Genomic DNA, 13395 nt, shown 5'->3' with positions numbered 1-13395 from the left:
GAACCCATTTCTTTTGTATAAAGATGATATAAAGTTATTTAATGTAATTTATATATTTTTAGATTTTTATTTAATTTTGATAATTTAATATTAAGGTTATTAGGTTATTTATATTATTGGCTTTTGCCACTGGGATAATATAGCAATGAAATAATTTTTCTCCCAGGTTCCACACTGAATCAGTTCCTCAGGGGACATCACATACTCCCCCTAAACCCTAAGTACTTAAAGCACTTTGGGCCATGGCTGAGGTGAGAAAAACGGGGCCGTGGAGACAAGCAGGAACGGTGTCCATGCCACTAGGACAGAGACAGTGTCCCTGCTTCCTGTTTCTTCACTAGATTCAATCACTGAGGAGGCCAGAGAGTTGAAAAGAGATGATCTGAGACCCCACCCCTAATGCTCTATCCTTCGCCCACCAAACCGCAGTTTACTCAGTGTTCAGACAATGTCCCCAAGATCACACAATGACAGATAACAACCACAAAATGGGACTATTTTCAAGCTCTATCACTAGAAGAACCGTCAAGCAGTTACTACTTCCCACCCAGTCTCCTTCTTTCACTCCGCTAGCGTTAAGGTGAGTATTTCTAGGTAACCATCTGCGTAACTGCCCGCTCGAGTCCTGTGCTCCTCCCATAGCAGAGGAAGACTTAAGGAGAACAGTGGCTTCCACGATGGGAGAGGAGGTGTGGAGCCAGGCCGGGCCTGCTGACGTCCACCCACAGACAGCAGGGGTGACGTATGAAACAGGTGCTTTATTCCTTCAATAAATCACAAATCATATTATGTCATTTCGGATTATGCTCACCCTGTTAGCAGTGGAAAACAATGGCAGAGTTTGCTAGATAAATTCTTGACAGATTAGTCATTCCTTATCCTATACAGGACATACATTTCATAGGTCTAATTATGTTAGGTTCATAAATACATTTCTAGCGTACATATAATTTGTGTTACATGACATATTCCAGAACTAAACTCCTACATGATTTGCAGGCTGCTTGTACTGAGTTACGTGTCCTTTAACAAAGCCCTGTGGGGTTTCTGTTAATTGTATCTCAAAAAAGCTGGGAAGAAATTTTTTAACCTATAAAAAATGGGGGGAAATTTTTAATAAAAATTTTTATTCAATTAATATTTTTTAATTATTTAAATTAAATTAATAAAAATTTTAAATCTATTTTTAATAAAAAATTATTAAATTAAAATTTAAAAACCTTAATCTATAAAAATTCCCCCAAAATGTTAAAACCTTAGGGGGGTGTGCGTGTGTATAAATTGTAGTTTTCCAGCCACTGAAAGGAAGCCAAGACCACAACACTGCCCTTCTTCCACAGTGGCATTCCCAGCAGCCTTCCTCTTAAGGCAGCCTGTATCCACTCGCTGGTGTCTGCATCAACAGAAAGAGATTCTTATTAGTACCCCAAATTTGAGTCATACCTCTTCCCCGGTTGAACTTGAGGTTTTGGGCTCCTGGCACGCTGGGCTGTTTCCGTGGCAGCTGCCGCCGTGGCTCCAATCGACTGGCCCCTCCATGGCTGGCGGGCCGCTGAGCTGCCATGCACCACTGTGACAAAATTAAAGTAGCGGCATGAAATCTAGCTGGGAAGCGATGTCCTCAGAAGATCCTCAGAGCAGAAGGGCCTGGACTTAAAATTTAAAGAGACGCTAGAACACGTGATTTCCCCAGCGTTTCTGTGGATGTGGGTAAAGGCACTCAAGACCTCTCTGCCAGGGGTGGGGTGGCACCCCTGGGATGGCTTCGCAGGATCTGCACGGAGCCTTTTGAGAAACACACCTTCTCACTCTGCCCTGGCGGATTTTGCCACGATCCCTCATGAGGATCACTGCGCATATGCGAAAGATACTGACAGCAGTGCGCTGCTCACACACAAGGGAGAAGCCTGTAGGGAAGGTTCAGAGCCACTGCTTTACGGAGTGGTACTTGAGCCAGCTTTCAACCAGTTGCACAGACCTCACGCCTCCAATAAAGCCTCAGTGCTGAAAACCCAGCACTGACCTTGGAACCTGGCAAGGGGCAGGGGGCTCTACTTTAGGGGGCCCATTCCGGCCCTCCCCCTGCTGCAGCCTCCCCCACAGGGTCTGCAGTCTGCACAGCCAAGGACTCATGGACCCCAGAGCCCGTGACCTACACCCCTAACCAGGCTCCCGGTACCCAGGGCCCAGAATTCCCTGTCCCCAAAGGCTCACGCCCACCGCAGGGCCTGTACAAGACTCTCCTAGCTCTAGCCTCCTGACAGCTGACTGTGCCATCAGTGCAAGCAATTCTTGACCTGAAGGAAGCGATTTGCAGGGGCAAGAATAGAACGGGAACCTAAACTGGGGTGCCTCCACAGGGGTATGCACCAGACTCTTCACAACGCAGGGCACAGATGGCAGTGGGAAGCGAAGCAGGGAAGCCTCCAGACCTGAGGCAACGTTCCCCAGGCTGCGACATTTCGGTAGGAACTCTGGAGTTCAACAGTTCACCCTTCCAGGTCATTGGGAAGGTCTATTTGCCAGTATCAGAGACGAGAACGTATTTGACAGCTTGTTAGCTTGCGATCCCACATAGGACACGTGGGGCTCCGTGTGCACGTTCTCCTGGGCCCCACCAGAGTTAGCTGTGGGCCTGGAGACCCAGCCTGAACTGAGAGGTCCGTGGGCCATCCTTAGTTGTCACATGAAGAATATTCATCCTTAAGTGGCATACGGTGAAATTAAACTGAAGCTATACAGTAGACACTCAAGCTGGCAATGTGGGGACAGTGGTTACTGCTGTGTCCACACTGTACACATGACCTCCCTTCCCCGTGCTCACACCAGCTGATCTGAAACCAGCTTGAGATCAGCCTCCTTCTGCCCTCCTCCTACTTCCAAGTCAGAGGCGTCCTGGTGAGGACCTCGGGCCGTGGACCAGCAGCTCTGACCGCACACAGCTCTGCCTCGCACCAGTAACATGACTGGGGTCAAGCTATCCTCTTTCTGAGCCTCAGTTTCCCCAGTAAACTGACAACATCTTGCTATCAGGATCCTTGTGACAATGACAGCAGATAGGACCAGTGGAACACTCTACACAGCACCTGCTGCATACGATTAGCGCTGGCATTCGTTTCAGTTTTAAGTGTCTAGGGCATAGGGACTACACAGCTGATGTTTTTTCACCTACCCTGCCTGTAAAATATAAGAGGATGGCATCTGCAGATTTCCAACGCTCCATATCGTGCACATTCCCAACAGAGCCAATTACGTGAGCTTGTGCTAAATAGTCCTTATACACTCAAAGTGGAAGTGCAAAGATTGACATATAGAAGTTCAATTCGGCTCAAATGAAGTCTCAAACCAACTCACATCTCCTTATTTTAGACAAGTTCAATTCTGAACTGCATGAGATTTAATGGGGATTTCAATCAGGCCACAACGTCTACAATTCCTTCTATGAATGAGATTGTATCGGATTCCACGGGGTACTAGAATAGAATTTAGGCATTACATGATTTGACTGCTGGTTATAAGACTGCCTCCTGTGCATCTTAAATAGGGAGTGGCAGAAGGGAATCCGGTGAGACCGGAGTCGTCACCTAGTGCGTTAGTTATTTCCTAGTACAATTTGGGAGCTGGTAGTTTTCCAAGCTGCCATGCCCTATACTCACAAAATCCTCTTCTCTGTGGCTGAACAAATTCTCTGAGGGCAATGCTGCCAATAACGGGTCCTCTGTGCTCAGGACTGAGCGTTAATATACCCACCTCTCCAGGACTTCTCTGTAACACTCCTCTCCCCTAATGATCAGAAGGTTCCACAGAAACTATGTGTAGTCTCTGACCAAACCACTAGTATACGTGTAGCTAAAGGAGTTTTGAGTAATTATTCAAAGGACCAGCTGAGACTCCTGGATACATGCAGCTCAGAGCTTAAGAGAAACCAAAGAACTCAAAGAACTGCTCCAAGCCTCACATTTCTCATCTGTATAATGGTGATAAGGTCAACCCTGTAGGGCTGTTGTGAAGATTAGGAGAAAATGTTTAAATCTATGTCCAGCGCCAAGAACAGAGCCTGGCACACTGCATGTGGTTAAGCAAGAAGTAAGAATATTCGATAGCAGGGACCTGGCCACTTCGGAACTGAGACCAGGTATTCTAACCCTACTTATGACATGAACTGCTGCTCTACTTTTTAAAGGCCTAAAAACCATACAAGCTATAAATCTAGGAAAATGCAGAAGAGGTTATAAAGGAAGCAAAGCTTCATGACTCTTGGATAAACCCAAAAGGTGAAGCATTCAAAAGTATATATGTGACTTAAAGAGGTTCATGGGTATCAACTGGTTCTCCAAAACCAAATTATGTAATATGTAGGATGCTTAGGGGTGGGGCACAGGAGGGTATTAAAGCAAGGCGCACAAGTACTTTAAAATATAATGAAGCCCTTTTTAGTTTTTAAGTTTATTTATTTTGAGAGACAGAGAGTGGGACAGGGGCAGAGAGAGAGGGAGACAGACAATGCCAAGCAGGCTCTGCACTGTTAGTGCACTATTAGTGCAGAACCTGATGTGGGGCTTGAACTCACAGACTACGAGATCATGACCTGAGCCGAAGTTGGACGCTTAACTGACTGAGCCATCCAGGCATCCCAGAGCCCTTTTCCATCATAAAGGAGATGAGATTTATTACAAAAGGTACTTATAGGTAACATTTTAAAAACTAACAAATAACTGGGGCGCCTGGGTGGCTCAGTCGGTTAAACACCCGACTTCTGATTTTGGCTCAGGTCATGATCTCATAGTTGGTGAGTCTGAGCCCCACATCGGGCTCTGCACTGAGCCTGCTTGGGATTCTTTTGCCTCTCCCTCACTCTCTCAAAAACAAATGAAGTTTAAAAAATTAAAATTAACATAAATAACATCCAACATTGTGACTATTAATAAACACTNAAATAAATAAACATTAAAAAAAATTTTTTTAATAAAAAATAATTATTTTCTGGTATGGCACCAAAATGTTCTAATGTCCTTAATTTAAACACTAATAGTCTTTTTCATTATTCTAGAAATTTTTTTCATTATTTTTTTTCTAATTATAAAAGACCTATATGCTCAGTGTAGAAAATTTGGAAGGGAAAGGCAAAAATAAAAAACAATAATTCATTAATCTACCAACTTTCTAATTTAAAAATATATGTAGTATATACAGTACACGGCCCACACCAGGGAACGTGTTACTGATTCTGTAATATGCTAAAAACTTAGTGTAAAACTTTGCTTTTGCACTTTTACTTGCAGAATTTTCAGAAATACAACTCAATTTTTTCTAACCCACTTAATGTTATTTCCTTCATATCAACAAGATGATTAGAGTATTATAACTACTCTTCAAAATCAGAGTTCATAATTCAATTGGACTTCAAATCCACGTTTGTGATGGGTTCTGAATCCTTCCGCTTAGTTACTTATAACCTGGAGCAAATCACGCTTTACAGGCATCCAGTTAATCTCCATGGCAAGACTGTGAAGTATATTACCTTTCTCCTTTCCCTTTACCAAAGCTCAAGCCAGGTGAGTGACTTACTCAAAGGGACACAGTTAAAAATGCTGCAGAGTTACTGTCCCCACCAGGTGTTTCTCGCGTTTACTCGCATCAGCTCGTCCTGGAAGCAACCTACATTCAAAATTTGCATCAGAAACATGCTTGGCTGTCAGTAGGTCTTACTCGTTCGTCTCCAAAAGTCTCTAGGAAATACTAGCCCAGACTGCCTCACGGTGGGTGCTGCTGTCTAAGGACAAGTGAGCCCCGGGTGACGCCAGGGGCTAGAGCCGAGCAGCAGTGGGCACACCGCGACCTCCATCACCAGGGAAGGAACCCCATGGGCGATGTCCGTGGTGATGACGATGATGATGCCTTCGTTACCGTCCTCGGGGTAGGTCCTTCACACGCCCTCCCTCCCATAATGCTCACAACAACCCCGTGACGCTCGTTATTCTGATTTTACAGATAAGAACTAAGGTGTAAATAAACCCCGGCACTGCTCATGGCAGCCCAGCTGACTCATGGTGCTACGGGACCCCTCCCGGCCGCGTCCCAGGGACCCCAGACGACCCAAGTACCTCCTCCCCGGCTTCTCCCACGGGAGGGCCCCTTTCCGGTCCCTTCTCCAGGTCGCCCCTCGCCCCATAGCACCGAGCTTCCTGCACCGCTCCCGGAACCCCACCCCCAAACCGGAGGGCCCCGAGCTGCCCGCTGCCCACGCCGTCGCGGGGACCCCGGCAGCGGCGGCGGCCGCGACAGCCTCACTTACGCCGATCGCGGAGCAGGACTCCCGCAGCTCGCATGGCAGCAGCCATGTTTGTGCCGCCTGAGAGCATTCCTGGGGCAGCTTCGGCCCGGGACTCGGGTTCCTCCCGCAGCGGCGAGATCCGGTGTCGGCCCGGGAAGCTCCGCGCTGCTGGCACCGACACCACAGGCCGCCTTACCTCAAGTTGCTGCCCCCTGCGCCCTCGCGGCGCGCGCGTTCATTCGCTGCCGGGCCGGGCCGGGCCCGGCTCGGGGGCGGGGNGAGCCTGCAGCCGGTCTCCGGGTCCTGATCACCCTGAACGAATTCACTGGTGGCATCTGCCAGTCTGGCCAAGGCGGGAACCGCCGCCACAATTTAGCAAAGGACTTTCCAGACACTTCCAATACTATTACTTAGATATGTGAATGCTTTTGCCTCCCTTCTCCAGCTGGCTTGCCTCGTGACAGTACAACTGTGCTGACCCTGTTTTGTTACATGCTTGGTTTTCTGAATAGCAAAAGGAATTGTTTTATATGCGACACTCATGAATGACATAGTTAATTTTTCTGTGGCATCTCTACATACAATAGGCACAGTCTGACAGGTGGGACCAGAAAGCAAACATGCTGCTAACATGAGAACGTTAGGAAAAGTGAAGGCCAGTCTGGCAAGTGAGTTTCTGGGAGGGATGGCATGGTGAAGTTTGCGGGTATAGCCGCGCACTGTCGCCAAGTAGCTGTCTGGTCCCCATCCCTCACACGCAACAGGCACCGCCCTCATTTCTAGCCATTCCTGCATTACCACACCTCCACCTGCCAACCCCACCCATTGCCCTGTGCACCTTGGAGTACAAGACAAACCTTAGAACAGAAAGATCTCAGACATTATTCATTCTTTAAACTAGTATTGACCACCTACTGTGTGCACTGGAAAAACAGCAGTGAACAGAGAAGACAAGTAACTTACATGGGGGTTAAGGGAGAGACAAAATAATCAGATATGTATTATTGGGGGTGATGATGAACATTAGAAAGAAGGAAATAACATAAGGGAGATGGAGAAGGGGAGACTAGAGTAAGTTGAAAACCACTTTTCTGTAGCTAAATTTGTTCCCGGTTAGTTTGTTATTAAAGTTGGCCTTCCNCAAACAGGACTGATGGGTGTTGGGAGGAGGGGGCAGATGGGCATGGAGGAGGGCACTTGTGGGGATGAGCACTGGGTGTTATATGGAAACCAACTTGACAATGAACTATTAGTAAAAATAAATAAATAAATAAAGTTGGCCCTCCTTGTGGTTATAAGCCAAATATAAAACATCAAATTAAATGCCTTTCATATCACCTACATGATCTTCAGAACCAAGCAGATGTCCCCTGAGATATGGACAGTAAAACATGCTCCAAGTGCCAAACTGCTCTCCTATATATTCTCCTAACTCTCCACCTTCGTAATGAAAATTATATTCATTTAATTTGCCCTTTGGAGGTGATCTTTATGGTGTACTTCTCTGCCTAAAGCTTAAACCCATTTCTTTTAAGTAAGCTGCACGGAAAGCCTCTACATTTTGAAATGCTGTGCTGGACAAAGTGTAGACAAGTCCTGAGAACTAGGAAAGGCTAAGGGTTTTAGAAGTTTGAGCTGCATAGGCTCATAGCTACTCTGGAAGGCTGTGGATAAGTCACCCCTGCTTCCCAGGGCTGTGCCCCTTCTGCTAGGTGAAGATAACAAGGGGCTTCTGGCCCCTCCTAGAGAAATGCTGATGATTAGTGACAATGCACAAAGGTGCCAAATCTCACATAATCAACGTATCTGACCAGAAAGTAAAAAGGAACTAGCAACACATGCTTCATGGAATATACCCACATAACATTTTAAAAAATGAATTAGCAGTTTCACACATTTTTTAAAAATTATCTTTAACATTTATTTATTTTTGAGAGACAGAGAAAGATAGAGCATGAGTGGTGGAGGGGCAGAGAGCGAGGGAGACACAGAATCCGAAGCAGGCTCCAGGCTCTGAGCTGTCAGCACAGAGCCCGATGCGGGGCTCCAACTCAGGAACCGTGAGATCATGACCTGAGCCGAAGTCAGATGCTTACCTACTGAGTCACCCAGGTGCCCCAGTTTTATACATTTTATTTACATCTTATATTTTCATTTTTACTAACTTAAAAAAAACATTCAAAATCCCTTGTGTAGAAAACCTGCTGATGCACAAATTAAGACTCATAGGTTGTAGGTGGAAAAAGAACTTCATTATTCTTCCCAGACAGAGTCTCATAAAAACTGTTATTTCTAATCTCTGGCTTATTTCTTACAAACATCAAGTTTAATAGCTTTCCAACAAGTAAATTTTTATGTTTTTATGAAATGAAAACGGGTAAAATACGTTTTATACTGGTTGTTTTCAAAGCTGATTAGAAAACCCTTAACCCAGAAATTGTGAATTCTAACCCAGAAAAAACCTTATACAGCTAAACAAATTTATAAAAGTGTAAGAGATTTGTGTGTGTGTGTGTGCAAACATCCATATAAATGCATTTTTTTCTAGCTTACATATCTGTAACAAAGGTATACACCACTTCTCTTAGCAAACAGAAGGCCAAAGGCACAGTCTCTGGGTCAACTCGATAAGCCACACCCGCAAACACACAGGAGAAGGGCTGTCTGAAACTGGGTGACTTAATTAGTGAAGAAAGCACTCCCCTGTCACAGACAGCCCTCTGAGTTCAGCCTTTGGTCCTAAATAAAATGAACTTGTTGGTTTCAGCTCAATGCTTCAGGGAAGGGCAGGGGGATCACCTAATTCGTTATTTGTCATGATTGGCACCTCTGAGCTACAACACTAAATTTAGATTACTCAATTCTGTCTCCTTAATCAGAAAAACAACAGGGCAAGAAGGGGCGGTGTGCAGTACAAGAGAAACCGTGGCTGCGTGTGGCCGACAAATGGTGAGCTATAATAATCACTCTGAGAAATCTAATCGATTGTCCTCACAATTGTTTTACAGCAGAGGCCACCAGAACCAGGCCAATGTGGTGTGCATTTTGACTTCCTCTCTCAACCACACAGAGCCCGAAGCCCACAAGTGATGAGGGGTTTATTAGTCCATCTGTACATATTTACTGAGAGTCCACAATAATCACAGTATTATATCCGGCAACGGGAAGGATAAAAAAGTAACGAGTTAAATGTACTCTCAAGGAGCTCATTCATTTACAAACCAAATAGCATGGGGAGCCTACCTATGTCAGGTACATAGTATGCACTGGGTTTGCAGCAATGAATTGGGCTGTTTCTACTTTCATGGAACTCACACTCTTTTTTTTTTTTATGTTTATTTATTTATTTATTTATTTTTGAGAGAGCGGGGAGGGCCAGAGAGAGAGAGAGAGAGAGAGAGAGGGAGGGACAGAATCCCAAGCAGGCTCCACACTGTCAGCACAGAACCCGGTACAGGGCTCAAACCCACAAACCGTGAGATAATGACCTGAGCTGAAATCAAGAGTCAGACGTTTAACCTACTGAGCCACCCAAGCGCCCTGGAACTTACATTCTTGGAGGCAAGGAAGACATATATACCTATATAGGTATATATGTGTGTATATATATAGTTATATACACAATATAATGTCAGGTATGACTAGGGACCATGAAGAAAAGTAAAAGAGGTAAAGGAGTAAAGAGAGGCAGGAACTGCTAGTTTCAGGGGTGCAGTTGGACATGGCCTCTCTGCAAAGGTGGCATTAGAACAGGGGACCCATGGAGAGTGAGGGGGGCTCACTGCAGAAGGGCTTTGCAAGTGGAGGGGTCGGCAAGGCAGGAACACATTTGAAGCTTAAGTTAGTTTCCTGGGGCTGCTGGGACGAAAACATACCACCAACCAGGCGGTTGAAAACAACGGAAACACACAGCCCTGAAGGCTTAGAAGTCTGTAAGCAAGGTGCCAGCAGGACCACGCTCCCTCTGAAATCTAGAAAGGAGAATCCTTGCCCCGTGTCTGCCCCGCCATCCTTGGCCATACTTGGTCCGTAGCTGCACCGCTCCATCTCTGCCTCCATCATCACAGAACTTTCTCTCTCTGTGTGTCTGTCCTTTCGTAACCTCTCATAGGGACACCAGTCATATCAGTGTTTCATTGAATACTGGCCTACCCTAAGGGCCTAGCCTATTGACCTCATCTTCAATTAATTACATCTGCAAAGACCCTAGTTCCAAATAAGGTCACATCTGCAAGTAGCAGAGGTGAGGGGTTCAACATATCTTTCCAGAGAACCCGCCCCAGAGCAAGGCTTTTGAGGACCGAGCGTGTGGGATGAGCAGCAAGAAACTTGAGCCGACTGACGCAAGACTTTGTAGGTGACAAAAGACTGATCGCCCTTTAGCACAGTGATCCAAGCGTATGTTTCAGAAGGTTCACTTTACAGCATGGGAAATAAACTGGAGCTCGTAGCCAGTATTAGGACACTTACCGCAAGACCGAATTAATTCATTTTCTTCTCTGGGTCGTGGCTTTTTTCAGTTCATCTGAGTCAGAGTGTTTTTTTTCCCCAGAGTTCTCTGTTCCCTGGGTGGTAGAAGGATCCCGGAGAGGCTGGCTGGCTCGCNATGACCTGAGCCGAAGTCGGACGCTTAACTGACTGAGCCACCCAGGTGCCCCGGGAAACTGCCAGTCTTAAGATGCGGTGGGTGTTCATTTCTCGGCTTGGTTTTCCTGCTCCTGGCCGTTGTGTAAAAACCAGGGGAGCTGACTCTCTCCAGGAAGCTTTCATTCCCTATGCAGAGCCCTGGGCCCAGGGCAGACTTCCTTGTCCTTCTCTGGGCCGCAAGGCCAATTCTCCAGCTCTCTTATCACAGGAGAACCAGCCCCGAGGCCCCACTTCATGCAAGAAGGAGTCCTGTCCACCTTTCTGCCTCGGGGTGTGGGCATTCTTGGAGCTGGGTACATGATCCATTCACTTTGTGGAAACTCATGGAATTGCCTGTTTATGAAATATACCCTTTTCTGTATGAATGTTACATTTCAATAAAACTTTAAAAAGCACCTTCCCTGTGTCTTTATCTGGGCTCAGTTCTCCCCCCTAACCCTCAACCCTAACCTAAAAGCCCTGGCTTTGAGACCCCCAGACTTCCCCCCCTATTCTAATACCTGGAGATGTGCCTTTCACACTCAGCTGAGATTTGGGGGTGGAGGGAATTATTACGTTTATTAAGTAAATCCATCTGTTTACAGCGGGGGAGCTAGAGGCGACCAGAGGTTTCCCGGATAAAAGTCAGTGATGATCTCAGGTCGAGAGGAGAAAGGAATGCTTTATCAGCCAAGTGGTCTCAGAACTTACAAGAAGAGTGGAACTGGAATGTCCTTAACGTGAGGGGACACCACGGAGGCAGAGAAGCACGCAAAACCCGAGGGCCAGGCATTGACTTCACCACCGCACAGGGCGCGGGAAGGGCTAAGAAGCTGCGGGGCTCCTGGACTCGGGCTGGTCGTGATGGTCACTGAGAAGCGGAGCCTGCTCGACGCTGTGCTGTGAGGAAAATAGTTGAGCGAGCGATGTGCAGGCTAGAGTGAAAGACACGTGAGGCGGGGAGAACAGGTGGGAGACAGGAGACCGTGCTGGCGGTGTTTTGTTTCTTTTCAAGTACAAACCTAGGAGGAGGGGGGAGAAAAGATAAGGGAACCACTGTGACAGAATTTGGGGACCTGGAAGTCAGACGGATAAACGGTTAATGACTTAGCAGACCCAAGAAGAAGGAATTCTGAGCTGGCCATCCTAAGACAAGAGCCATGGAGAACCACATGACAGAGTCCCTAGGCAGTCCAGGCCTGGCAGTACCAGGTAGCTCTGGAAGATAAAGGTAGCTCTGGGTAAAGAGAGGGATGCTAGGAGGAGATGGATTGAAAGTCAGATGAAGTCAGACTTCCTGGATCCCCTCAACTGCAGCAGCCGGCTGGAGATGAGGTTCTAGGAGGCCACCCAGGGCACGGGCTTGAAGATAGCTGGTACCCAGCAGAGCCGGCGGCCATCTACCCACACACTCGGAGCCTTTCCAGGCCTACTTGGAATTCTCGGGAGGTAAGGAAGCACCTCTGACATCTGAGGAAAGCCTAACTGGAAAAAGACACCCAGCCAGCTAGAAGAAAACAATATGGAGGAAACAAGGAAGACTCAGGAAGAAAATCTGGATAAGAGCCCATAAAGATGGAACTTTCTGAGGTCAGAATAAGAATTAAAAATTTTCTTTCTCTCTTACTCTGCTAAGAGATGAAAACCTCAATAGAAGGGTTGGGGAAAAGTTGAGGAAAACTCCCAGAAAATACCAAGCCCTCTCACCCAAAAAAGATCAAAGAACACTTAGGGGTGCCTGGGTGGCTCAGTGGGTTGAGTGTCCTACTCTTGAATTCAGCTCACGGTGCATGGGTCTGAGCCCCACATAGGGCTCCATGCTGATAGCGCAGAGCCTGCTTGGGATTCTCTTTCTCCCTCTCTCTCTGCCCCTCTCCTGCTCATGCACGTTTGCTCACTTCCTCTCTCTCTCAAAATAAATAAAAACAACAACAAAAGAACATTTAAAAAGCCTAATATCTGAATAAGAGTTTTAGAAAGAAAGCAAACTGAAAGCAAAGCAGAAGGGAGACTTTCAATAAAGCGATTTAAGAAACTTCTTCACAACTCAAGGGCACAATTTTCTGGATATAAAAGGGGCCTGTCGACCATCCAGTGAGAATGGATTCAAAGTCCCAAGAAATATCATCCTGAAATTTTGGAACACTAGGGGCAAGTTTCCAAAACAGACAGGTCATATGTCTATGGTGTGAGACTGCTTGGAAATTCTCAGTAACACCACTGGAAGTCAGGACTTCTAAATTCTGAAAGAAATGGGCTTGCTGGCCCACATTCTTATATGGAGACTATGGTTCAAGCGTGAAGAGAGATTAACAGCATGTTCAGAAATGCAAGGTCTCAACAAATTTACTTTCTCCACACCCTTCGTCAGCAAACTACTGGAGAATGTGCGCCACCAAAATGAGGAAGTGAACCCGGGAGGGAAACATAAGATATAGGAGATAAGATGTCCAATACAGAAATAGGATGTCCAACACAGAAAGGCACGGGGAACA

General features: G+C 46.4%; 1 protein-coding gene across 2 annotated transcripts in view; it reads right to left on the bottom strand.

Moving 5' to 3' along the window:
• The window catches only part of FECH (ferrochelatase), a 35077-nt gene extending 28545 nt beyond the window's left edge, over positions 1–6532 (bottom strand). The window contains exons 1-2 of one of the 2 annotated variants that reach the window (XM_077777600.1): positions 6296–6532; positions 1444–1570 (exon numbers count right to left, since the gene is read on the bottom strand). In XM_077777600.1, coding sequence (XP_077633726.1) covers positions 1444–1570; positions 6296–6362 — 194 coding nt within the window. In that variant the 5' untranslated portion in view covers positions 6363–6532. Of the gene's footprint in view, positions 1–1443; positions 1571–6104; positions 6153–6295 lie in introns of those variants that run through there. The other variant, XM_077777601.1, reaches the window with a different exon arrangement.
• Between the last annotated feature and the right edge of the window lie 6863 nt (positions 6533–13395).

The sequence above is a fragment of the Crocuta crocuta genome, unplaced genomic scaffold (genome assembly GCF_008692635.1).
Source record: "Crocuta crocuta isolate KB4526 unplaced genomic scaffold, BGI_CrCroc_1.0 scaffold36, whole genome shotgun sequence".
Classification (NCBI taxonomy): domain Eukaryota; kingdom Metazoa; phylum Chordata; class Mammalia; order Carnivora; family Hyaenidae; genus Crocuta; species Crocuta crocuta.
This window is presented reverse-complemented; position numbering and strand designations above follow the sequence as displayed.